Source organism: Ursus arctos, unplaced genomic scaffold (genome assembly GCF_023065955.2).
Source record: "Ursus arctos isolate Adak ecotype North America unplaced genomic scaffold, UrsArc2.0 scaffold_6, whole genome shotgun sequence".
Classification (NCBI taxonomy): Eukaryota; Metazoa; Chordata; class Mammalia; order Carnivora; family Ursidae; genus Ursus; species Ursus arctos.
Genome location: NW_026623078.1, coordinates 34916148 through 34943743, shown reverse-complemented (window position 1 = coordinate 34943743; position 27596 = coordinate 34916148). Strand labels below are relative to the sequence as shown.

General features: G+C 41.5%; 1 protein-coding gene across 1 annotated transcript in view; it reads right to left on the bottom strand.

Moving 5' to 3' along the window:
* Window positions 1-18832: 18832 nt before the first annotated feature.
* The window catches only part of STMN2 (stathmin 2), a 49971-nt gene continuing 41207 nt past the window's right edge, over window positions 18833-27596 (bottom strand). Inside the window, exon 5 of the mRNA XM_026495847.4 lies at window positions 18833-20184. Within this exon, the coding sequence (XP_026351632.1) occupies window positions 20125-20184 (60 nt within the window). The 3' untranslated portion in view covers window positions 18833-20124. The remainder of the gene's footprint in view (window positions 20185-27596) is intronic.

Sequence of the window (27596 nt, the reverse complement as noted above, 5' to 3'; positions counted from 1 at the left end):
GAATGAAAAGACACCAAGATAGTGACACACATCCAGATGTGTGCTATCAGCTGGGGTAATAGTTCAGTTATAACCCCAGGCTGTAGAATCCAGTCGCTGTTGCTTATCGACTTTTCCCCGTGGAATTCTCCAGAAGTCTTTCAGCGGTGAATAACCAGCGTGTGAGCACCAGCACTGCATGAGCCCTGTGTGCAGAGTCTGCCTGAGACATCGCATTCGAGGAGTGAGCGGGGCAGGACGAAGAGCAGACCGCAAAAAGACAATCACAGGACAGGTTCCTCTGGCTTCAGGAACTCACATCTCGCTCAGTGAACAGAAAATGCATGCAAACCCGCGTGTTTACTCCGTAGCTCTTCAATGACTCCAAAACAGCTGTTTGGAGGCTGTTAGAATGTCTCTGAGAAACAAACTGAGGGCCTCAGAGGGGAGGGGGTGGGGGAATGGGATAGGCCGGTGATGGGTAGTAAGGAGGGCACGTATTGCATGGTGCTCTGGGTGTTATACGCAACTAATGAATCATCGAACTTTACATCAGAAACCAGGGGTGTACTGTATGGTGACTAACATAATATAATAAAAAAATATTATTAAAAAAAAATAAAAAAAATAAAAGTCATGTTAAGCAGAAAAAAAAAAAAAAAAAAAGAATGTGTTTCGCTGAAGCCCTGAAAGAAAAACTAAGTTTCTCCAAACAGAACTGGTATCTACAGGCTCCCGTCTGCGTGGCCGTATTTTATACATGCACACATGTGGTTTCTTTGGTCGCAGAGGGTCCCCTTTGGCCTTGCCTGAGGTTTGCCACATCCTTTTGCACACATGGTGACTACTGAAGATACCAGGTCTTTCCTAACAGCTCTGGGCAGTCCAGTGGCTTTCAGAGGGTGTGGTTTCAATGTGTATGTAGTCCCTTAGACACTCCTCGCAGGCTTATCCTCACCTCGAGGTGAGGGAGGGTGGGACGGCCACGCTGGAAATCATCTTCCCGAACGTGTTCTCAAGGAGCCACCTCTAAAGGAGCGAGATCGTGGCAACCTGCGTAGTACTTTCTACCAGCAAGTTCAAACTATTGTAAACAAAGACCAATGGATCACAGCACACTTTTTCTTTGGAGGAAGGTAGGGTATCCTATTTGAAGGGAGGGAAACCAAGACACAGGGCTGAGATTACTTTCTTGAGGCCACGGGGAGCTTGCAACAGAGGAATGGAAACTTCCAGCAGCCTGCCTTCTTGGTCCAGCTTCCTGCCTTTGGCTTGGGAACGGTAAGGTTGATTTTGATTCAGAGTGGGTTCTGATCGATTCTTTTTCTGACAACGGGCGGGAACTCTTCTCATGCCAGCCTGCCCCCCTTGCAGTCCAGAAAGAACCTTCACACTTTGGGGCTTTTGCTGAACAAGACATAGGGGCTTGTTCCGGGAGAGCTGATTGCCAGGCTGGAGGCCCCGTGGTAGCCATGTGGTCTTGGGAAAGTCACTTTACTATCAGGTTCAGTTTCCTTATGTGTAAAATGGGAAAGCAATCCTGATGACAGGGCTCGGTTCTGTGAGGGCCTAAGGCCCCAGAAAGTGTCTTAATTAAAAAAAAAAACACGGGTGTTTATTTTTGTAAATTAAAAACCTTATGCAACCTGAAAGATATGCATATCAAATAGTAACATTCTGTAAGAATCTGTTTATGCACCATTCACTTCCTTTGGCATTTCTTTTTTTTTTTTTAAATTATGTTTTTTTTTTTTTTTTTAAGATTTTATTTATTTATTTGACAGAGATAGAGACAGCCAGCGAGAGAGGGAACACAAGCAGGGGGAGTGGGAGAGGAAGAAGCAGGCTCATAGCGGAAGAGCCTGATGTGGGGCTCGATCCTATAATGCCGGGATCACGCCCTGAGCCGAAGGCAGACACTTAACCGCTGTGCCACCCAGGCGCCCCCCTTTGGCATTTCTTAAAATCGGGATTCTTCCAGCTGTTTGCCTCACCCACTGACCCTCCCTTTCCTAAATTGTTTCCCTAAAGAACTTTGTTCTCCTGATTGTCATCTCCAGCCACTTTGTCTTCATGTTCATTCTTCTAGAAGAATGTGGCTTCTGATACTTTTCAAGTTTTTTTGGTTACAGTCATTTTTTTTGGATTAAAAATATCACAACAAATAAGTCAATCAGAGAAAGACAATTATCATATGGTTTCACTCATATGTGGACTATAAGAAATAGCGCAGAGGATCATAGGTTAAGGGAGGGAAAACTGAATGGGAAGAAATCAGAGGCAGACAAACCACAAGAGATTCTTGACTCTGAAACAGAGTTGTAGAAAGGGAGGAGGATGGGGAGATGGGGTAACTGGGTGATGGGCATTAAGGAGGGCACATGTTGTGATGAGCACTGGGTGTTATACACAACTAGTGAATCATTGAACATTACATCAAAAACTAATGATGTACTATATGTTGGCTAATTGAATTTAAATTACGCAAACACTTCTAACACGGAAATGGGTTCATCTCCTCTATTTTTTCCTCTACAGAAAGGGGATCATACATTAAATATTAGTTTGCAGCTTACATTTTGCTTTAAAATATAACATATTACTGGGGCGCCTGGGTCAGAGCTTCAAGACTGGCTGTTTTAGGGAGGAAGTAGAATGATCTAGAAGTGGTCAGTCAGTTAAGCATCTGACTCTTGATTTCAGCTCAGGTCATGATCTCAGGGTCCTGAAATTGAGCCCCGCGTAGGATTCCAAGCTCAGTGCAGAGTCTGCTTGTCCCTCTCTGAGCCCCTTGCTTGCTCTCATGCACTCGCGTGCTCTCTCTCTCGAATAATAAATAAAATCTTAAAAAATATACAACATATTCCTTCAGGTTAAAACACACATCTTTTTTAAATGGACACACCATATTTCATAGTATGGATATGCCATCATTTCTTCAATTATTGTCTTATTTATCTTGATTCAATTTTTCAGTTTTCCCTCCCGCTGTTACCAGAGAAAGCTGCAATAGTCATACACAAGTATTTAAAAACATATTGGTGCTTTTATTGCTGTGTGATAGATTTTCAAAAGAGGGGTCGTTGGGTCAAAGGGAATGTGCATTTTGAAATTTATTAAATGTTGTCGGATTGTTGTCAAAAAACTTATGGCAATTCATGCTTTCACCTATAATATAAGAAAAAAGCCTGACTCCCCACATCCTGGCCACCAGGGATGCCATCAACATTTCTGATCTGTTTTAATTTGTGTTTCCTTGATTATTGATGAATACGAGTGTTTTTCCATGTATAAACTGGCCATTTTTAGTTCTATTTCTGCGAAATTCCTGTTCATCTGTTTTCCATGTATAAACTGGCCATTTTTAGTTCTATTTCTGCGAAATTCCTGTTCATCTCTGGTTTTCCCCTTCTTCCCTGAATGATTCTCTTTCCATTTATCTCCTGTTTCCTCTTCTTTCTCTTCATTTTGCCCTGTAGCTATGAGTTCTTCCCACTTAGTCTTTCTGTTCCCTTCTTAAAATCTTGGAACATTTACCAATTCTTTTTCATTTCTAACCCTTATGCTGATGATACCCTGATCTATATCTCAGGTACCAACTCAGGGCCTCAGATGTGCCGTTGGCCATCAGTCATCTGCACTTGGATTTGGCTTCCTCACCTCATGGACAGCGCGAGTAAGAACACATTCTTTGCTTTAACTCCCCAAACCAGTTCTTCCTGCCAACTTTCCTGACATTCTCAATACATTAGTTGTCTGTTACCTGGACTTGAAACTTTGGGTTCACCTTCAACCCTGATAGCAAGGCACTCATCCAAGTTTGTCAAGTCCAATCCTTTCCTCTCTAGGCCTGAAGCCTCCTCCCTGGTCTAACACCTGTCACCTTGTAAGGAAATACTCCCATTTTTACGGATGTGTAGTCCCTCCCATGAGAATACAATAATGTAGTATTTTAGGAAATGCTTTTGTGCTTCAGAGGGTGGAGACAACTTCAGGGGGAAAGTGGTGGACATGGGGGTGATGGACAGGAAATCTCACTGCTAGAATGAAGTCATGTGTGATGTCGATCACTAGAGGAACAGGTGGTCCCTGCAGGTAAATCTGTGGAAATGAGAAAAGAGATCCACTAACAAAGACCTTCTTTAAGTTAGGTGTCTAGGTAGTTGCTCCAAATCACATGCTTTAAAGATGGTTTAACCATATGGAACAGGCTAGAAAGTGAGGGTCTCGGGCAAGGGACGTGTAGGGATATCCGCCTGTGGGATAGCGTAGTGTTCCGGGGAGATCATGAGAAACAGGGCAAGCTAGGTATAAAAAGGATTAGAGACTTGTGTTTCATAAGTCAGATCGGTTTTGTGAGTACTTACTCTTCCTGTGTTTCTACTTTGTTCTCCTTTATGACTTAGTGAAAACTTTTACAAGTTTTGGCTTGTGTCAGTGCTGCAAGGGCACGGAGCAGGCCTCTTGGGATTAGCATGGTGGGGGTGGTGGGTGAACTCAAAGGGAAGGAACCGAGTCAGAGCAGCCACAGTACTTGGGAGGCAATGTGGTGAAGTGCTTGAAGATGTGGCCACATAGCCAGACTCCTCTTCTGCCGCTTACTAGCGGTACGGCCTTTATCAAGTTACTGGAACTTTCTGTGTCTCCGTTACCTCAGCCATAAAATGACAATAATGATGATACCCACTCAATATGGTTGCTAGGAAGATTAAATATATTAATATATGTAAAGTGCTTAAAGCAGTGCCTGTCATATAATAAACATTATACCAACCTCTGCTTTTCACCAAGAAACTACTTTAGGAACTAAAATTTGGAATTTCTGTATTTTACTTTGTTGAAGAAAAGAACATTATCTTCTATTTTTCATGCTCTGAAAAATTACTCTCCTCTGTTTGCCACCCTGGTGCAGATACCATTTGCATCTCACCATCAGAACTCTTTTCCTCAGCTCACTTCCACCGTGAACCTGGACTCGTTCTGTCTGTGAAGCATTGCCTTTTTTCTTACCCTTTGCTGTGTTCAGGTTGGTCTCGTCTACTACCCTTGTTCCCACCTCTTTGACTTTGTTAAGAATATTCCCTTACCTCGTATACCCTTCGTTCCCAACTCTTTCCCTCCCTTCCACCTCCACTCCACAAATGCTACCTATCCTAGACCTAGATTAATGCAAATGTTTCCAGGATGTATTCTATGACTACCTTAGCTTTCAATGTTTCACCTGTGCTTTTGACTCAACATATTTAGATTTGAGCTGTTCATCCCTGATTCTTCCCATTCACTTTCTTATAATTTCTCTCCTATCGCCACTTGCCAGCAAGTGAGGTGAGAACCCCCAATCGTGGCCCAATAGAAATGAAGAGCACCCAGTAGAAACACATCATCACTGACACTTCTCATCCCTTATTCCAAAGATCTCTTGGCTACTATGTTGTCTTGGTTCTACATCCGGAATCATTCTTTATTCCATCCTTCTCATTAGCTTTTGTCTTGATTGCTGAAATCGACTCCTAATTATTTCCTTGACTCTAATCTTGTTCTACTCTAAACCATCCTCCACGCAGCACTTATAATAATTTTTCTAATACACAAATCAAGTTGTCCTAGTCTCCTCTTTTGATATTGTAAAGGCTTTCCACTGTGGAGAGAGAAAATCTCTTTCCCTTTTGCCATCTGGTCTCTGCCCCTCTACTATTCTTATCTGTCATGACTGCTCAACTTTTACTCTGAGTTTCAGCCATTAATGAATCATCAAACCATTTCCTGGCTCTGTCCTTTTACGTGCTTAGTTCCTTCTACCTGGAAGACTCTTCACTCATGAGTCTACTTGGAAAACACCTTCAAAACTCTCTTTAAATGTCACCTTTTTGTGATGTTTTTTCTAGTTCTTATGCTCATCTTAAGCATTATCTTCCTACCTGTCTCTAGCACCTACCCATAAATAATTCAATCTTCATAGATTATATTACAAAATAATAAAATAAAATTTAAATATAAATTATATAAACACAAAAATCTATGTATACTCTATAAATTACAAAATAAAATATAAAATAATTCATTTTTGTATATAAATTATGCATAATATATAATATCTCTATATAATATGTATAACTATACACACATACTACATTGAAAGTAAATTATTTGTTTACAGGTCTGCCTCCCTTACCAGACTGAGTTCCTTGGAGGTGGGATTGTAGGTTATTCACATCCCTCTTATTTATCATGATGCTTCATATGTTATAGGTGGTCCATTAATATTTATTAAATAAATTAATGAACAGGATAACTCATATGCTTTACAACTAGAGAGTAAAGTCTGCAAAGGTGACCACAGTGCCTTTCATATACGCTCTCGCATCCCAGTCATGTTTGGAACTTAGTAGGCAATCAACAAATATTTATTGAAAATCTCTGTTGAGCTCTGCCACATGGGAGTAGAGTCTGTTTTACATTATTATTAACAAATGCTTTTATGCATATATGCCATGCTCTCATAATTAGATTTAAGTTCCTTTAGGGTAAGGACAATATTTTACGCATTGCTAACCCCACAGTGACTCTTTAATGAATGTCTGTTTAATGAATGCCCATTGATTGAATAACCAGGTAGCGAGGCCTGGATTATTTTCTTCCACCTTTTATGGCTTTTTATTTCCTGGAATAGTATCTGGCCTCTCCCATTAATGGTTCCTAGTGAAGATGTTGCCTAGGCCTCTGGGAACAAACTACTTTGGGCCAAGCAAGGGCTCTAAGCTCTTTATACACGTTCTGATGTGCTCTGACAGGAATAACATCTCTAGGTGTCTCAAATAACACGCTCTTGAAAGCACCTGGTCGTTGACTTTTGCCAGGAAATGGCAGTGCTCCAGGGCCTGTTCATTCTGGCGGGCGGTGAGTCGAGTGAATTCTGGGCAGCCTGTCAAACTTGGGTGGCCATTTTCATGTCTGCCCCAACCAGCCGAGCGCTCCTCTGTGTTTCCTTATGTGCCAAGCAAAAATGATAATTGCCTCTCATCTATGTCAATGAGTTATGATGAGGCTAAACAAGATTATTCAACATGAGGGAAGCAGCGGTTGGAAGTGCTTGAACCGCATAAATGCTGAGGAGAAACCGGAAAACTCCTTCTCACCCAATATTAGTACCTGTTGTGACCTATAGTGGAGTGATGAAAATTATAAATGATTAGGAAGTGGGGATTTGTTCCGTTAGATAAGGATAATTATAGAATTATGAATATGAAACGTCTCTTTTTTTCCATTTTAATACATTTTAATCTAATGAGTATTTATTATCTTCGAGGAATGTGTATTTCATTAGTAATGTAAAAAAATAAATAAATAGTATTTTATGTTCAAGTCCTCTGACTCTTAACAGACGGAGCTGACTGGAGCGCCCCTCCTAAACGAAGTGATTGCCGGGGGCCGTCGTCCTCCTCACATGCGATCAGACATTGCCCCCTGGTGGTCCCAAGTGAGCCTGTATTTCCTCCAGGAAAGGAAAATGGGAATGCAACACATCCCAGGCTGAGGTGCCTGAGGACCGCCCCCCCCCACATCCTTTCTTTCCTTACTGTTCCTTCTTCTCCACCGTGTTATTTAAACCACCATAATTGCCATACACACTTTAAAATTCCAGTGTAGTCTTACTTGCTCAGTTTGATAGTGAAGGAAACATATATTGAGCGCCTGCTATGTACCAGGCCGAAAATTTGGGACAACTCCATCTTATCTATCTCTTTATTCTAACAGACCATGAAGCTCATATTTTCCTAAGTTGTGCAAATGCGTGTATATGTATGTTTCTACTTACTTGTTGTTGACCTCTTCTCACTGTTGTGTAGTTAGCACCTAGCCACGTATTTGGCACTTAACAGTCCCTCAGTAACGTTTGCAGAGTGAACGGATAAAAGGTAAGTCATTTCAATTGTAATGTGGTAAGTGTGGAAAGAAGCAAACACAGCGAGTTATAGAAGCAGAGAAGAGAGCCATCCAATTTGGGGAGGAGGCAGGGGAGGGAGGCGTGTTCAAGACAGGCTCCTCAGAGGAGACACTGGCTACCTGAGCTGCACGGAGGTGGCCAGCAAGCAGAGCGAACAGCATGACCGGAACCGCAGGCCTGGGAAGGAGCATGGAATGTATGGGCTGCAGTGATCAGTTCAGCAGTTCGGAAGGCGCCACGACCAAGACCAGCCAGCGGGCACCTGGCAGCCACTGCAAGAGCAGATCGCCGTGCGGATGGCCCCAGAGCTGAGGATCCGGTTCTCTTCCTCGCTGAGCCTGGTGTGCAGGAGGCACTCCACGAAAGTCAAATGCAAACACGGCTCAGTAAGAATGGAAGTCGAATAAGGGCATTCCTGAGGGTGGTTGATGCAAGCAGAGGAGAAGTGATGAGAGTGGAGCCATGTTTGTTTGTGTGTAGAAGGGAGAGCAAAGCACTGAGAATGAATGTGGCGTTTTTTCCTCGGCTTGTGTAAACGGCATGATAGACCCTTAATGAATGTGTGCTGAACGAATCAATGAACCTTAGGGCTAGTTGCCAGAGAAAGAGTGAGCCGAAGTTGTTGCAGTGAAATCCTACAGATTCTGTGGTTTCTTCAGTGTGTGTCAGCTGCGTTCATCAAGCCCTGCTTTTATTCTGTTTGGTGTTGCATTGCCACAGATGTGCTTACATTTTTAACCTGCATTTCATAACGTTCCAGCTCTACAGTGATTGAGGAAATAAACCCTGAAATCTGGGTATCACTTCTACAATTTCACCCTTAATTCAAAGTATATAAGTTTGCTCCTGGTGTGATGCCATGAAAATTATCTTCCCACTGATTCATAGAATAGGAACTTGCCTTAAATTTATAGATACAGTAATATCCATTTTGCAGTTTTCCTGATGGGTTTTTCTCTTTGCAGAGACCGAGATTCATGGGTCTTTCAATAAATATATTACTCTAAGTGAAACTCTAAGCGAGTTTCGCTGCATGGCAAAAACTTCCTAGAATTTATTGTAGTTTCTAGAGGACATGGGACTTTAAAAGTCTAGCGCAACACTTTGTAAGTATTCTGGATTTTGTAAAATTAAAAAAAAAACTTTTTTCCTGAGGTTTCCTGTATTCTTAAATTTGCTGAATTCTTTTTTTTTTTTTTTTAAGATTTTATTTATTTGAGAGAGAGAGCAAGGGAGAGAACACAAACAGGGGGACCTGCAGAGGGAAAGGGAGAAGCAGGCTCTCTGTTGGGCAGAGAGCCCAACATGGGACTCGATCCCAGGACCCTGAGATCCGGACCTGAGCTGAAGGCAGACGCTTAACCGTCTGAGCCACCCAGGTGCCCCAAGTTTGTTGAATTCTTTAGTACAAAGACACCATGCGAGGAGCCTGATAAGACGCTTGAGAAGAAACCCGATTTGAACTTGAACTCCAGACAGTGTCACTTTATGAATAATACTTTTTTGGATAACATTTTTTTTTAAAGTTCCAAATTATTATTACTTTTACCAAGGGCCATTACTGGTCAAAGTTCAGTGAGAAACCAGTACGGTTATGTCGAGTGGAAAGAGATTTAAGGGAATTCAGTGTTTACCAGAACTTTGGGAGGAATTCTCCTACGAGAATGCAAGTCAGAAGGCCTTTAGCTGTGTTGTCCAGAAAGTCAGAAACTTGTTGCTGCCACCCAGGAGCCAGGAGATGGCAGGAAAGGCCACTGTCCGTTGTCACAGTTGTCCTGAAGTGGGACTTTGTCAGGGATATGTGACTGCTACAAGAGATCATGTTTACTGAAGCCCACACATCCACTGTGAATTCCAGAGGGGAAAGAATGCCTTCTTCTCTTCCACCTTCCAAATCTGATGTAAGCGCTTATCATTGACTGGATCTATCAAGTATCAAGAACTCTGCTGGCAAAGGAAATGTGGTTTACAGGTTTCTAGTCTCTGGGGATGGCCCAGAGGGAATGAGAGTGATGCTGAATGACGTTAGATGATATATCTAGCATATTCACTGACAATAATGAGAACATCTATACACCTTGCTGGGTTTCTGGCATTGGTAGAGCATATCCTTGAGTAATTTTTTCAGAAATGGACGATGACTCTTGTGAGCTTTTATATGTCTGAAAATATCTTTATTTTGCCTTCATGTTTGATTGATCATTTGATGAATATAGAATCCTATATAATTTCCTCAAGACTTTAAAAATAACATTCTATTAGCTTTTAGCATTCAGAGTGGCCAACAGGAGGAGGTCGGAGGCAATCTGGTTTTTTTCCTTTGTAGGTAAACTATTGTTGCCTCTCTTGATAATTAAAGGATAGGATGTTTCAGAATTTCAGCATTTGTATAGGTCTAGCCTTTTGTCATTCTCCCTGTTTAGCACTTAGTTGGCTCTGACAAGAAGAGTGTAGGTACAGTAGAATGGGGGTAAAAGCCTTCTTGGAGAGGGCTCCTGAGAGAAGAAAGAGAGAGAAATCATGGCAAGTGGAGAAAATGCTTTAGGAGTTTTGCTACAAAGCAAAGCAGAGAAATATGTCAGTAGCTGGTGGAAAATGGAGTAGAAAAAAATTTTTGTAAGATGGAAGAGATAGTAGCATGTTTGTATGCTGACATTGTAGAAAGAAAAAAAAATTGATGAAATAGGAGGGAGAGGATAGACTTCCTGGAGCAATAGACCTGAGTTGGTTAGAGGAGATATTCTAGTGCACAAGGGGAAGGCCCAGCTTTGGAGAGCTCATCTGCAGTCACGTCCAGAAAAACAGAACGTAAGCGTAGTAGGTGGGTAGATGTGTTGGTGGGAGTTGATGGATATTATGTTCTAATTACTTCATTTGCTCAGTGAAGTAAGCAGCAGAGTCATCAGCTAAGTGTGAACATAGGGGAGGAGATGTTGGAAGTTTGAGGGGGTGTAAGAGAACATAAGGACAAAACCAGAGGAAGTGTGATTGCCGGGAAAAATTGATGGCTCCACTAAAGTTCATATTCTTGAATTTAAAGAGAGGTCAGAATAGCTGTGTGATTTCTGCAGCTACATTCATCTGCATGGGTACAAGTATGGGCCATATGGAGATGAATTTATCTGGGGTTATGGGTTTGGCCAACTAAGCACAACACATTAAGGGAAGGAGTTGTAAGGATATATAAGAGAGAGATGACAGTGATTGCCTATGGAAAATAGGCCAGTAAGTATGTGTGTGGGGGGGAAGTGATGACTGAGGAGGAAAAGGAACATGAAGAGTTACTATCAAGGCACTGGAGTCCCAGTGTGGTTGAAGGGGAGGAGTCAAGGTACTAAAGAAATTCAACTGGAAAGACAGGAGGTGGTGGTCAAAGAGATGCAAGGATTGGAGATAATGGCAGGATTTGGATGACTGATAATGAGAAGGTCTAGGAAAAATCACAAGGCTGAGTGACTGAGGAAAATGGGGGAGCAAGATCACTCGAGGCAGAGAAGCCAAGCAACCCAGAGCAGAATGTGGAAGCTTCAGCTGTGTGGATATTAAAATTGCCGATCATTAGAACAGAAGTAGAGTTGAAGAGAGTTACAGTGATCCAGGAACTAAAAATCATAGAAAAACGAGGGCACATCACCTGGAGGTTGGTACTGAATGTGAACAATGAAGAGAAGAGGTTGGCTAGTAGGGTGACGTGAGCATCAAGACTGGCTGTTTTAGGGAGGAAGTAGAATGATCTAGAAGTGGCAAACAAGAGCACAGTGGGTACTTCGCATGTCTCCTTGAGACACCTGCAGAGGAAGACATGTACTCAGGGGAGAGAGCAGTTTCATTTGGGAAAGACCTTGTTTATAGAGGGAATTTGTGGTTTGAAGGAAACAAAGCACATCCAGTGTTCAGGACATAAATACCAGGGATTTATTTGTTACCAGACCCTAAGAGCTGTGCGGATGCTATACTTTCCCATTTCTGAAGATAGTTCAGTTCAGCTAGGCTCCATTTCCTCAGGAATAAATGGGAGCTTGAGGCATCAGAGAGCTGGACTAGCAGCTGCCTGAAATGGCATGACTTGTAAGCAGAGTCGGCAGCCCAGGTGGCGTGATCTGTTGGGACCGGTATAGGTTTGATGGTGTGGAGCTGAAAGTTCTTGTCAAAGAATTGCCCCCAAGTGATTTTTATCTGTCTGGTTAGATGTAAGAAAGTTTTCCATTTTTCTCAGAAGTTTGCTTTTCTGATCATCTAAGATGGTCCTCTGTATGACAGAAAGCTTAAGTGCAAGCTCAAATAATTTAAAACCAAGCAGACACTATCAGACTATAGAAGGAGGAAAGAGATGGGAACTAATATTTATTAAATGCCTCTATAGACCAGACACTGCATAGGTATTTTTGTCATTTGGATTCATAAATTCATTTTTTCATTCCCTTACTAACTCACCGGAAATGTGTGTGTGTGTGTGTGTGTGTGTGTGTGTGTAATACTTGCTAAATACTAGGGATTTGACAATAAATTAGAAACTCTGTCTTAGAGGAGCTTATGGTTAAACGAGAGAAACATCCAAGCAAACAGGAATTATAATACAGTGGGATATAGGTTCATAATTAATAATTATTGAATATTTACTATGCACCAGGTGCTATGTGGAGAACTTTTATATTGGCTCATCTAATCTTCTGAGTAATGTTCTCACACATTATATTAATCATCTCATAATAATGTGTTACAAACCATTTCAAACCTCAGTGGCTCATGACAACAAATATTGACTTTTCTTGCATATTTGTTTTTTGTTTTTCTGTTTCAGGCTCTCAGTCAGCTGGGCTTGGCTCTAGGCTTTTGACTAGACTTAAGTCTGTTCATGTGTCTTCACGTTCCTGTTGTTACAGCAGTTCCTCTGTGATGTATTTCATGACAGATTATAGGAGTGTAAAGTAGCCAGCCATGGCACATTTAGAAAATTTACTCACATCAAATTTGTTGTTACTCAATTGGCCAGAGTATGACACATGGTGAAACTCAACATCAGTGGGACAGGAAAATATACTCTGCTTCCTCTAGTGAGAGGTCTGCAAGTCACATGGCAAATGGCAAGGCCACACGGAGAGAGTAACAAATTGAGAACAGTGATTCAATCAGCCATAGGCATTTAGTGTTATATCATCCCCAACTTACAGCTGAGAAGTTTAAGCAACTTGCCCAGGGTCAGAGAGCCAGGAGCCTTAAATCCCAGTGACCATGCCCTTGACCACTATGCTATTTTGCACAGGTACTTTGGGAACATTGTGGCGGGGGGGGGTGGGGTGGTTTGGGGGGGGGGGATGATGGCTTGCTAGTCTAGTGGGGTATGAAGGGTACAAGGAAGAAGGCTTTTAAGTAAGGTAAGACCTAGGGAGGACCTTAGTAGTATTTGGCCAGAGTAGGAGTTTCTATTTGGTTTAGCACCGAAGAGGCCATCGGTAGAGTAGTACAGGTAGTTTTCCTGGACAGGTTAGAACAGAAGGCAGATGGCTGTAGGTTATGGGGCGCATGGGAAGTGAAGGGAGAGAAACAGCTTCTGAAAGCTTAACTGAGATGAATAGGGAAAATAGGATGGGAAGAGGCTAGAGGATAGCAATTTTTTTTTCTTCAAATACCTGAGTGCTTAATGCTGACCTGAAAGTTAGTAGAAAGGCACCATTGGATTTGGATTTGGCCTCTAAAATATCCACCACATCCTTGCCTTTGGTACAAGATGGATTGTTGGGGGTAAGGAAGAAAGGAGGTTTGGATGTGACTCTAAGAAGAGAGAGAGAGGAGATAATTTCCATGATTGTGTGTGCCACTGCGTGCTAACATGTGGTCTAGGCTAGCATCTGTCATATAGCTTATAAAACTGAACTGATACATTTATCTAACTGGTATTCAGGGTGGGAGGTAACATATTCATTACAAGCAGGTGTGCAAGGACTTTCCCCAAGTACCCATTGATTTAAATGAAATGTTAGTACACCTTGCATCTCCCTTTAATACACAAAAGGGTCCACTGAAACCTCGGTCACCAGAATTGGTGTGTTAAGAAATTATAACTTTTAGAGGTAGTGGACAGAAGTACGCCTGTGAAGCTTTTGTATGCTAGAGTTTCTTTTTTTACCTCTTTGCTCTCTTACCCTTGAAAACAATGCAGGTGACTGTAGTTCCCATCACAATAAGCCAATGAAAACATTCAATGTGCCTTTTAGTATCTGAGACAGATAGTTCAGTTGGTTAGGTTAGGCCTCCCTCCCAATATCATGACTTTAATTGGTTTCCTTGGCATTTAGGGTTCAGATGAATTGAAGGCACGGAAGCCAATTGAAAGCCTTGAAACATTCAATTTCCCACTCAGGATGATATGGCTAGCTATGAGACCTGTATGCTGGTGAAAGGAGTTTCAATTCACTAATCCTTATTAATGAATAACAAACAACTCCAAAGTTCAGAGGCTTAAAACCAAAAGAGTGGCTCTCACTCAGGCTACACATCTCTCACAGACGCTTCCTGTGTTCTTCTTCATCGTTATTCCAGGCCACACTAGTGGAGGGAAAACAGGATGGCGAATCATGAATTCGCTCTTAAAGCTTCCACTTTCAGTGGCACCTGTTACTTCTGTTCACATCTCAGTGACCAACGTAGGTCACATAACCTTACCTAACTCCAAGTGTCGGGAAAGTACGATCCCGCAAGGAAAGACACCAGAATCGTTAGTGAGCAGTGCTAATGACAAGTAAGTAAGAAGACATCATAGCTGTCATTAATGCTGTCCACTGAATCAGTCTAGGGTCTGTGCTGCAGGTGGCCACATTCTCTGTTGGTCCCTCCAGGGTCTTTCTCTACCTTTCTTCTTCTTGCCCAGCCCCAGAGGATGACTTCCATGCACTGTGTCAACTGGGCTCTCTTGCCCTCTGATTTCTGGTTGGGGATTTGGCCAATGTGAGGCCTTGGCTAGAGATTGAAGGGTGAGAGTAGAAAGATGTCGGGACATTTATTCCCCAATCCCTCCTTGCTAGGCTGTGTTTGTTAGAGACTGAATTCCTCTCCAGAAGGTCAACGCCCCAGGTTGGGTGACCTTCTACAGGAACAACTGTCCCCTGGGTCTTCAGGCTGTGGATGGAAATGGCTTCTCTCTGTTGGTACACCCTTGGTGCTTTACCATCCTTAGTTGGTTTCTTTTAATCTGTCCATACCATTCTATTGCAACAGAATCATCATTAATTTCTCTTCATATATCCATTTATAGTGATGCATCATCTGTTTCTTGCCAGGATCTGGACCAATATGATGGTCAGTAAAAACTCAGCAACTCTTGGATCCACATGGTGGGCAGCAAGCTGGCTGAGAGAAATGCTTGGACTCCAAGGAAGGCATATTCTGCAAGCCCGTGTAGATGTGGCCAAGGAGAATGAAGGAATAGGCAGATCTACTTAGAGCCAAGAACCAAGAGCCATGGATGGGAGAGCTCCTCCCTGGGTATCAGAATAGAGACAGGAGTAAGGAATGTTCCCTATTTATCCCAAGGGTAGAGGGCCCTCACAATGTCTTGCCAGAATTTCTGTTGCCAGTGAATGCTATGTATCTTCTATTATTTCCCCTTAGAACAAGTGTGTTTATTGTGATCATCTTATCCCCATTTAATCATTGTATATTGAATATGTTGGGGAAATAATTTGTCTTCCTAATTAATTTGTCTCTGCTCGAGAGGACTCCTGTCTACACCTGTCAGAGAGAGTACTGTGCACCATCACCCAGAGACCCTGGACATTGAGCTTGCTACTGTGGTCAAATGGACCTGGGGATTTTATTATAGGGACAGCGTGAGTGTGCTTTACATGTGGGAGGGAGAGTGACTGAATGTTTGGTGACCAGCAGGGCGGTAGTCACCGGTGCTGTTCATTAAAAATTCCTGGCTTTCCTCCTTCTGAGCTTATGTTGGGATAGCACTTTCCTGAGCATTTGGAGTTAAACGTGGATGTATTGCTTGCTTTGGCCAATGAAATGGGATGTGTGCTGCTTCTGGGTAGAAGCTTAGGAGAGCCAGTGTATGATTTGCCTGCTTTCACTTTCCCTCTTCCATAGTGACTGACAGTGCCTCCCAGAGAGGCAGCTCCCTGGCATTTAGTGCAGAGTGAGGAGTGACGCAGAGTCCACAGTGACCCATGCTGGAAATGTATCAGGAGTAAGAAATAAGCCTCTGTGATTTACTAGTCTCACTGAGATTTTGTAAGTTTCGTCACATCCTGATCCAGCGTCTCCTGGCTAATTTGTAATGAAGACAATTCTAGACAAGAGTATAGCATGTGCATAGAGACCAGAAGTTTCTTGTCAGAGTGAATGGTTTGGTGTCCAAGGGGAGTAATGTTCTTGAGAAATGAGGGGGATAGTAAGGCTCTTTAATGCCTTGCAGATGAGTGCAGATTTCATTTGGCTCCTGCAGATTGGAGAGAAGGAGGCATGTCAGTTGTAAGAGTCTGATACAACCCAAACTAGGGCAGTGATTATGGAAATAGAAAAGAAGCAAAAAATGAGGGATACTTTGGAGGTCAAATGGATGCTACGTGGTGATCAGTTGGAGGTGGGTGGTGGGGACAGTGAGCGATCCAAGATGAGTCCGCAGTAATTTGGGGGAGGAGCTTGGGAATCTTAGTTTTGCTTTGAGCTGTGTGTTTGACTTAAGAATTTTCTGCAAATGGCCAATAAGAAGTCAAGGATATGCTTGTTTGGGGCTGGTAACGCAAAAGGTGATTGACTATTTGGTTGCTGAAGTTAAGGGTGCCATATCTCCTCCTTCTCGTTCTCTCCCTCAGTGGGATGGGGGTGGTTGTGGTGGATGGTTATCAGCACATTTTTGCCTATGTTTTCTCCTCAGAAGTGTTGTAAAGGCCGGTGCTTGCCTCCAGAGAAAACAGCATTTGTCAACCCTCAGTTGTTCCATATATTTTGGGGTATAGAAGAAATAGGAGAGGAGGGTAAATCTTTAAACCAATGAGATTATGTGAATTTTCTTCAGAGTGCATTTCAAAGTCATATATGCAATCTAAACATAGTCCTGAGGAAACCAGATTCTGTAAAAAAAAAAAAAATTATAAGGGGAAGAAGACTAATACACTGTGGATAATTCACAAAATGACATCATCCCCGCAAAGAGCTCTTAGTTCAACTCTTACAGGGCCAGGCGCGCCTGAGATGTTTCAAGCCATACTGAAATAATATGTTTTATCAGAGACGCAAGACTGTTGGTTCCCTCACCTCATCTGTCTCTTAGATGCTTTCTTTCTATTGTTTTTATTAACCTGAAAGATGTAGTTGTTCATTATTTTCTTCTTCTTGGATTCCTTTGGGTTCCACTTCTACTTTTTTGAATAAGATTGAATGAGTTTCTTGTCACGCCCCACCCCAACGGAACATACCCCGACTGAAACAATATCACCACTGTGGCCATCACCAAGAATCCACACATCCGTATCAATGCCATTTTGTAGTGGGGTCTCTCAAGTGAGGTTAGCACCACTTGGGAACATGCTAGAAATGCACATTCTCAGATTTCCACACAGACTTCAGGAATCGGAAATTCTGGGTTTGGAGCTCAGCAATCTGTTTTTAACAAGGCCTCCAAATGACTCTGAAGCATGCCAAAATTTGGGAACCAGTAGGCTAGGGGGGGCTTCAAAGACATAACACATCCTCACTGGTGTGGTAAGATTTGAGGATGGTCTGCTGCTGAGCTACTAAGGAGAACAGTCACGCTAAGTGGGCGCTGTGAGCTGGAGCAAAATCACTTCTCCTTCTCTGTCTCTCTGTGCCCTAGCTTCCTCACCCTTGGGATTAGGCAGTGGGACTGGTCAGCATTTCCCGTGGAGGGACCCACAAAGTAGTATGAGAGATTTGTCAGCCAATTCTAATATTTCAGAAAACTTCGCAGAAATTTTATGTTTCCCCTCGATATGTTGTAAGGACAGACCAAAATATCCTACTTGCTAGTTCTGAGGCAAAAATAAGCAAGTAAATTGCGAGCTTTCGGTGGTCACTCATTTTCATGTTTCCAGGGCTTAATCACAGGGTCTGACCCAATGGGAGCCCTTCAAATAATGTTATATAAAAAAATTACCAACTAAGTTCTATCAAAATCAGTAAGAAAATACAGATTATTTTATGCTAATCAGAAGCTCCGATTGACTTCCCAAAGGAAGAGAATGGAGCCCATGTTTGTAAGCATGTGTATTGACGGCTACAGCGTTAGATTCCTACAAATAAAGGATATTCAAATAGAGGCTCGGTGGCCTCACCCCCAAACTTGGCTTGTTAGTGCTCCTATGGACGATAGCCCAGTTTACTTATTCAGAAGTCTGTGTGGTTTCGATTATTTATGATTTCCTGCTAAACCTGGATGTGGTTCCTTTGGTCCTGTTCATGCATCTGGGTCCCTGACAGGACCCTGCCGTGTCCATGTGTGCCGTGTGCTTCTTGGCAGTGCAAAACGCAGCAGCATGGCAGGGAAATCACAGCTCACAGGCTGGCGAGGGTGGTCTGGGGCCACGTGGGAGAGCGTGAGGTGTGCCAGGAACCTCCCAAGCGCTTTGAGAGGGGGGTCTCTTTGTCAGAATGATCCGTCTGAGCCTATGGTTACCTCCTTCAGGCCTGAATGTTTTTTTTAAGGGGAACAGATTGAAGACCTCTCCTGCTGTGCCGGCCTGTCAGAGAGAGAGAGAACAGAGACGCCGCCTGCTGCTTCAGAAGGGAAGGGAATCAGCAGGCCACTGGTTTCCTTCAAACTCTAATTATTGTCTCTTTGCTTAGCAGGTTGTCTAATCCAATGGCCACCCTTTCAAAATCTGAACTCCAGGGTCAGATACGTGAAGGGGCAAGAGACCAGACCGAACCTTTATTAGTTCACAGAACTCCAATTCTTTATTAATCACAGCTTGCTCACAATGACATACAGGAAAATAGCACTAATGAAGAGTAAATATGCAGGCAGCAACCTTCAGGAGTTGGGATTTGGGGGAGAAACGACTTCAAAACTGCGATAGGTACTTATGGTGGGTGTCTGGTGATTCTTGGTTGGCACAATTGCCCTGCCTAGCCCCCTTAGCTGTATCAGCCCTCACAGATGGAGTAAATTTCTTTTTATTTTAGTAGGCAGGATTGCCTCACACTGGGGAAGAAAGACCAGCTTGAGTGAAAGTCCGCAGTGTTTTTGATCTTGTTCGTATGTGTGTTTTAATGCGACAACCAGCTCACAGTTTCCAAGTGGAAAAATATTCAGTAGCATCATGTACTTGTACTATAGGTAAGAGCTTAAAATGAACATCATCAATCATGGCATCCACAAATAAGCCACCTGACACATTAAGTAATTCATTCCATCAAAAGAACTTAAACTAGAGAATTAAGCCCACTTCATGAAGAGCGATTGCATGGCTGCTTGAACCATTTGAATTTGGATCTGTGTTCAGCAGTTTTAAGATTCAACTTTTTGCTTCTACCCAGACTGCTCTCAGATCTGTCTTCTCTTCCATCCCTTTCTAAAGCCAAAGCACATTTGTAGCACATAATCCAGTAGAAGCAGAAGTAAATGCTATGATTGGTGGGTTTTGTTGTTTTTCCTTAGCCTGGTTTTGTAGTTTCTAGGCAGTTAGTAGATTATGAGTGAACAAATGTGGAGGTTTGCGTGGAGTCATAATACCTGTAACCTAGGTATGGTCTTAGTCAAGTTCAGAGATTACAAAGCCGTCTAGGTCATTAGGCAATGGTGGGTTTCTAGCACCATGGACTGTCTACTGACCTCATTTTTCTGTTGGAATGAAAAGGGCAGGGAATGGAGTTCAACATGAGGGCTTCAAAAAGAACAGACCTAGCAAATTCATTTGAGTGGAAAGACACAACATCAAAAGCCTGTTACAGGACATGTAAGATTATGAAATAACTTGCATAATGCAATACTTGTATTTTTTAACAAAAATGTAAGTATTTACAAAATAAGATCCAAGGTATTTTTTAAACATCAAGCAAAACATTCTGCAAAGAGACCGCATTGAATTTTTTTTTAATTTTTGATTCTGTTTTTTTGTTTTTTATAATGAGTTCTTTTTAAACCATGTCATACATTTCCCATACTGATATCGCATGATCCATTATAATATAGGCAGGGGGATTTACTAATGGTGGGGCGTGCCATACCCTCCATCGCTTCAGCCAGAAAGTTCAACCTGGAGTTCCTTGTTCCTGCGCACCTCGGCAGCATGCCTCTCCTGGAAAACACCAAAGGGAGAAGGAACGTCACAGGGCCCGCTGTCTGCTCCACAGAGAACCAGGAAGGCCTGCCTACTCCTTACACAATACGCGTCTCACTGGAAGTCACCCAGTTGCTCGGTGTCTATGTTTAGGCATTTTTCTCGTTTCACAAGAAACGACCACAGGAGACCCAGGAAGTGTCACGGAGGATCTCCCAAGACTTACGGACACTAACAACACCTTCACGCTATATTTGATCAAAACCATGATCGAAAGGTCATCTGATTAAGAGAATTTTGAATATGACAACTACCGTCTAAATCCAGAAAATAGCAATAAAACCTCACATTGTTGTTTACCTTATCATTTTTAATGGTTGTTTTTTTTCCCCCTCTTCCTGAATATTTGAAGGGCTTTATCATTGCCGGTGGATACTTTGAGAGGATTAGTTGCAGGAAGGAGACTTTTTGTATGCTTCCTAAATGCTTACGCTGTTGGTCGGGGCCTTTCAAAACTTGAGTCCAAATGACCTTCCCAGCCTTACCCTCCACTCTTCTCCTATACGCACAAACTTGTTGTTTTTTATATAAAGGAGTTGTCTTTTCATGCAATTTTTAATGCTTGACATTCCCAGTCTTCTGTCTCTGTTTGGTCAGGATCATAAATCTACTCTTCAAAGCCTACAGCAGTTATGTCTTCCTCCACGAAGATTTTCAGATCACAAAATAAAATTAGTCTTCCTTTCCGTTTGAACACCTGCATACATTTTTGCTTATATGTAGCAGCCGTTTTATTTTAACTTCCACTATGGCCATTTCTGTTCTTGTCTTCTATATTAAGTAGATGTTTACATATAAGCTCACCAAGGGCCAGCGCTGTATTTTCTCTTTTGTTACACTCGCTGTGCACAGCAAGTGTTCTGCATTAGGCCTATGATTGGGGGATGTTTATTTACACAGGAGGAACTGAGGGACTAAGTCTGGTTTGGGAACTGAACTTTCAGTGGGGGGAACGGAAAGGAAAGGTGGATCGGGTATTTTTCAATACACGGTTCTGTACTGAATGACTATAAACCCCTTGTCTTGCATATCATAGGTACTAAATAATTGCTTGTTGAATTGAAATTTTAAAATGCTAATGATTATTAGTATTATTTCTTTTTCTACTTGGAATATTATTTATATTGCTATTTTTCCCCCTGTAGCTCCAGAAATTTCTTCTGGCTCTATGGCTTCCCTTAGTTTAGGGACAAAGACCATGACCAGCTATAAAGTAAATCTTATCATTAAACTCTATTAATCTTAATGAGTCTCTGCTTACCATGTTCTTTATAATACTGAGCATTTATTAGGCACTTAATATGTAATCAGTTCTGCATAAATACAGATTTTTACCTATTAAGTTCCCTTCCTCCTCACAATGATCCCATGGTAGAGGTGTTATTCTGGTTCCCATTTAACAGATGAAGAAACTGAGGCACAGAAAGCCTAAGTCACTTGCCCCAGATCACAGAACTAGCAAGCGGCAGAGCTGAAACCCACCAGGGAGCGCGCCTCTGTAGCCCAGTCTGTTAACCACTGCTATACAACCCACTGTCAGCGGAAAATAGTTACATGGAAAAACGTGACTTTTCAAATGTATGTGTTGGGAGGAAAAAGCATATAACGTCTTACACTTCCCTCAAAGATAGAATCGGAGTAAGCAGGAAGTTGACTCTAGAGAGTTGAAGGGCACTTTTATTTAATTGGTTTAAATGAGCTTTTTGTGTATGTTTAAAAGCCACGATGAGAAGGGGAAAAAGGCATATATAGGGAAATCACGTCTGACCCATTTAGAAACATCACAGAGGAAGGAGCAGGGATACAACTGGCTCCTCCTTCTTTCTGTCCCACCATTATGAGGAAAAAGATGCTGCAAAATCCTTCTCACGCAGAAAGAAACTAATTAGTGAGAGTTGAGCTCTGACAAAAATGGAGAAAAAGCCCAGACCATCGGTATATTAGAGCAAAATAGCAGAGACCCAAGCCTAAGGATTGATACAAATTCAAATTTATAACAGGGAGCATTATAATTGGTATTTTTGGGCTACCCTGGAGCACACTTCTTACGAAACTCAAAATTAGTCGTAAGGAAATGGGTTTTGCTACGGGAAAGAACGAAGAGATCTGTGAGCTTGAGTTAACGTTAAAAAAGGGAAATTAAATAAGTTCTGAGTTTCTAGGAAAAATATTATTTATTTTCAGGTATTTTAGTAAATATATTATTTGAAAACTTTGTATTCAAAACACCAAATATATAGCCATGAAATTGTAATTTGACTTTCTATCAGAATGTGGGAGAATCACAGGGCAGACATGAGGGAGTTTTTCAACATATTCTTTTTTTTTTTTTAATTAAGAGACTGCGATTGTTAGAAGTTACTAAGGTAGTTGTGATGCTCTGAGAAAGCTCACCAAAAAGTCTAGGCTATTCTTTGATAAGATGCATCTCACTATTGAGCTTCTATTATCTGTCAGGTGCTGTTGGACACTTGGAGAGACAGACTGAAACAGATCTGCGTTTACAAAGTTCCCTGCACTTCCCTCCTTCCCCCCGTCAGTATAAGGGAAGTGTAACAAATCATCTTTTAGCATTGTATGCAACTATTCCCTTTGATACGCACGCATGTAGGAAAGGAACAATTAGGGAAAATTCCGATTCCTTAAGAAAATATGATTAGAGAGACTTCTGTGCTGGAAGCCAAGAAATATGAAGTCTTCCTTTTTTTTCTTTACCTTTTAATGCCACTTTGCCTCACTAGGTATCAAATACAAACCAGGGATTTGAATTAGATGACCTAGAGTATCAGTTCCATCTATGAATTCTGTTACGTGAGTCTATTTAAGAGCAAAATGAGGTCAATCAATATCATCAAGCATTCTTTTGACAAATGGCCATGCGCTTGCAAAACAGAAGAGGGGCCAGGAGTGAGCTGTGAGTGTCAGGAAGGCATGTTTTCATACATGTCAAGATGACAGTGGTCACTGGAGAATAACCTTCCAATGGTGCTGCCGAGCCTGCTTACTGAGCAGTGTTTGATGACTGACAAAGGACTGCAGCTTTAGCTTAGTATAGAAGCTGGGACTCAAAAAGACATGGGCTCAAATCTAGACATGTGGTCTATGTAGTTTTGTGATCTTGACCAAATGGAGTAATCTCTCTAAGGACAAAGTTCCTTCGATGTGAAATGGGGACAATAACAGCATCTCTTTTCAGGGTTGTAGTTTGGATTACACGCAATAGTACACGCAAAATGGCTGCCCTACAGGGACCAATCGGTAACGGCTAGTTTTACTCCTCTTTTCCTTTCATTGTTCATTCATCAGACATGTTCAATAGTAAATAGTTACATAAATGGCGCTCATGAATCAGAATGACGCCCCCCAAAGAAAAACAAAGTCAGATGAGAAGAATAAAAGTTGACAATAGATGCAAACGAATAATGGCTGAAATCTTGATCTAAAGAGTTACATAACATCAAAATCATCCTTTAGGAAAAGAATCACAGAATCTCATTCCCTCAAACTACTTTTATTATTTTGAGCTATATCATGTGATGTGATGCGGTTGTCACTGAAATAATGGCTACAGTGTTTTCACTTCAACTTTTCTATATTGTTAGAGGTGAAATTATCAATTATACTAAAACTTCGTCTCTTATTTCCTAAGTACTGTCCTTTGTGGTTGGCTAGGTAAATTAGCTGTCAAGGTCGCCTGCGTTTTTTGCTTCTCTCACTCCTGAACACCGTGGGAAGATCCTTTGGTCTCTGTCACAATATAACGATCTGGGCAGTCTTGGCAGGGGCTAGTGAATGGTAGGGTTGTGCTATTAAAAGCAAGAGGATGTGACATCATTTGAATTAAGTGGAGAGTGTAACAAGGTTCAGTAGAAGTCCTCTCAGTTGACCTGCTAGGTTAACCAACATTCTCCAACCCCTCCATCATCCTGGTATCCCCTACTTGTTGGGTTTCTTGTGAGGCTGGGAGGCTCTGCCCTATTATTTCCACATATTTTTCCTCTCACTGGTTGAGTTACATGCTTGCTTGCAGTCAGTGATATTTCCAGCCTGTTCAGCTAGCTAGTTGAGAATTTAATTGTATGATTCAATTAAATATTGCGGTAATAGAAAATTGTGAGGGTGGAGGGAAAGCTTTGGAAATACTTGAGAAAGGAAATTATGGTCAGATATTGGATCAACTATAAAAGCGAGGGGAAATTGTAAAAAAGAAGAGTTATAAAGATCCTATATATCCATATTATTCTGCATACATCTTTAGTCCTCACCCAATTTTAAAGACATTGAAACTGTAAAACATGGCTAATAGCATATAGGTGGAAATGGGTGAAAAAAGGGACATGGGACCCCTATTAACTGATCCATTTCTCATAAGGTGCTGGCCTACATCAAAAGATTAGTAATTGGCTGTACATTTAAATATTTGATGTTAAAGTTATGTGTTTAATGAATGCATGTATTACTGTTAAAATGATTATACCTGCTTGAACTGATATTTCAAAATTACCCACTACAGACCCTGTTCGGGTCTGATGAGAGAGCTGTTGCTACTCATGGGCCTGACGGGGCAGGCGGTGAAATTTTCTGCAGGAAACTGTCGAGCATTAGGGGAGGAAGGACACGTTAGGGGAGGAAGAAAGTGTCTCTTTAATCCTTTCTGTGTGGCAGGAACAGGTGCTTTCTTTCTGTCTCCTGTCTCTGTTTCTGTCTCTGTCTCTGTGTCTCTTTCTATTATTCTATTCCAAGAATAAGAACATTTTAAACTTCACCAGAGTGTCAATCATAATCCACAGACTACACTTTTGAGTCCTGGGTATGACTATTTATGTCACTCAATTTGAAGACTGTTGGGTATGTGTAATTTCAATTTGAGTGACATAAACAGAGCAGCCTAGTAGCTCTTTGTGGCAGAGGCATTCCTTCTTCCACACCTGTCTCCACATTTGATTCCTTTCTGTATAATAAGCTGGAGTGTTGAGATGAGGTGTTATGAAAACAGAAGTTGAAAAAAAAGTGTAACATTCTTTTCTGAAGGAAAAAAGAACAGTTTTATGGAACAAAGATTAAAAAAATATTTAAATATAATTTATGACAACATAACAAAGCATATTTAAGAAGTCTCTAGTTCGGTAGTTCTCATCTCCTGCTAAATATTAGCACCTACTAGCAAATTTTACAAGTAATACTGATCTTTGGGTCCCTTCTCAGACAATTACAAAGAGAACCTCAGGAGATTCTAAAGTGTAATTGAGATGGCTTTGGCTTTAGGCTTTCAGTTTTGGCTAAAGACTTTGAGTCTAACATGGCTGGGTCTCCAAGAAGTTTGTGAGAATTTATCAGTGAATGACACCAAAAAAACCAAGGACACCACAGGAAGACATGCTCTGCTCAGACACTCCGTTCTCTTACTTGAGGGGTGCAGGAGTGGGGCGGGGGGCGGAGTGCTGGCAAAAGCTCACGTGGAATTGTATTCAAGTCTCCTGGGGCAATTGATAAGGTCAGTGAAGCCTGTCAAGATGGTGGGAATTTAGTGTGTTAGCCTTGATGTGGATTTATTTTTACTAACATTTTTCCAGTGCTTTTGTATTTACTATCTACATTGGTCCATATGACATGTTGACTTATTCTCTAATTTTTGCTGCTAGATTATTTATTGCTGGGTTTTATATTGTCTGCATGGGGAAAGAGATGGTTAGTACATGCTCTTTGATATTACATCCCCTTCCAGGTTTCTAAGCACGTAGTCAGTACTCCATAAATACTCATTGAATGACAAACTCATTAATAGGGCTCATTTTCAGTGGAAATCATCTTTGATGCATCAGATTCCAGAATAGCTTATGTATGTGTTAGCAGTTTCATGCATTCTCAGCATTACTATTATTATTGATTGTCTTTTTAATTTTAATCTCATTGCAGTAATTTCATTCAAACAAAAGGCTAGATATTAGTAATAATAAAAAACTTTGTCTTATTTTAGGAAAAAGAAAACATATTTAAAATACATCAAAAGGAAGTAAATTTGGTATTCCCTAAGGAATCTCTCCACTTTATGGAGAAGATAATAGATCTTGACTAACACTGGCCAAAGATTTCATTAGATTTGAAAAGTGTCTCTGTGGCTATGAAATACCAGGGGAAATGTGGTCTTAAAAATGATCTGTGCTGTATTATTCAGCATGGGATAGAATACTGTCAGCTGAGATTTAAATCAGAATAGGCTATAAACCCCTAGTTCTCAAACCTGGCTGAATATTGGAGTCATCTGGAGAATTTAAAAAAATATATACATGCCTGGGTCCTACCTCTGGAGATTCTGCAGTTTGATGTCTGGAATGTTAAGCTGTCCACAGGTTGATTATTTCCAGGACAAACTGCAATGCCTGTATGCATGTGTGTCTGAAATGAGGTGGAGACCAAATCTGGGTGAGAATGCGGAAGAGTGCAAAAACGTGCTGGGCAAGGAGTGAGTGAAGAGAAACACACAGAGAAAAAGAAATTGCCTACTAAAATCCAACACTTCGGGAAATACTAGTTAAAACATGCAAATTTCATGTACCATTTTATAATTGAAATCAAGAGGGACATGCTCTATATTTGTATATGTCTAATTTCAAAAACAGTCATGGTCCTGGTTGTCGATGATACAAATCTTGCACTGGATACTAAGGTCTAATGGAAAATCCTGGAATATGACCAGCATGCCCCATTCCTAGCAACTCCACTTGATTTTTTTTTTTTTTTTTTTTTTTTGGTCCTGGGATTTGAGATGGTTGAGTCATAATTATCCAGAACAGAATACATGGTGGTCTTCTGCTGTCCATGGTACCAGCACAATTCAGCAAGAATCTCCTTGGTTGTGCATAAACATGGGAACTGAAGGCAAATGGAGGAAGACTGAATGGTTCAAGGTGAGGGGTATAAAATTTACCCAATGGAACTTTCCTCTCTGGCATCTCAGCAAAGTGCTTGCTATGGTACCACCATGTGCAACATGCAGAGGGTCAAAGTGCTACCTTCAAATTCTGACCCGATACACTTAGGTGAAGCACAATGACATTGTTCTGAGAGTGTGGAAACACTAGCTTATATAAGTAAATTAAATTTAACAAGATTATATAAGTAAATTAAATTTTAACTTTAAGGTTCTGACCAAGGCATTCAGTGGCTCTCCGTTCCTGTCCAGGTCACCTAGAACTTTCTCTACACACCTCAGAGAGCCTCAGTGTCCTGCTGCTGTGTCAGAGCCCAGCAGGGGCTCTGACACAGCAGTGCTTTCAAAAATTCCTCAAGAGCACAGATGCCCACCAAAATCTCCATGGAATTAAATGTATATGTTTTCAGGGTTTACGCCTAATCTCCTTTGGTTCTGG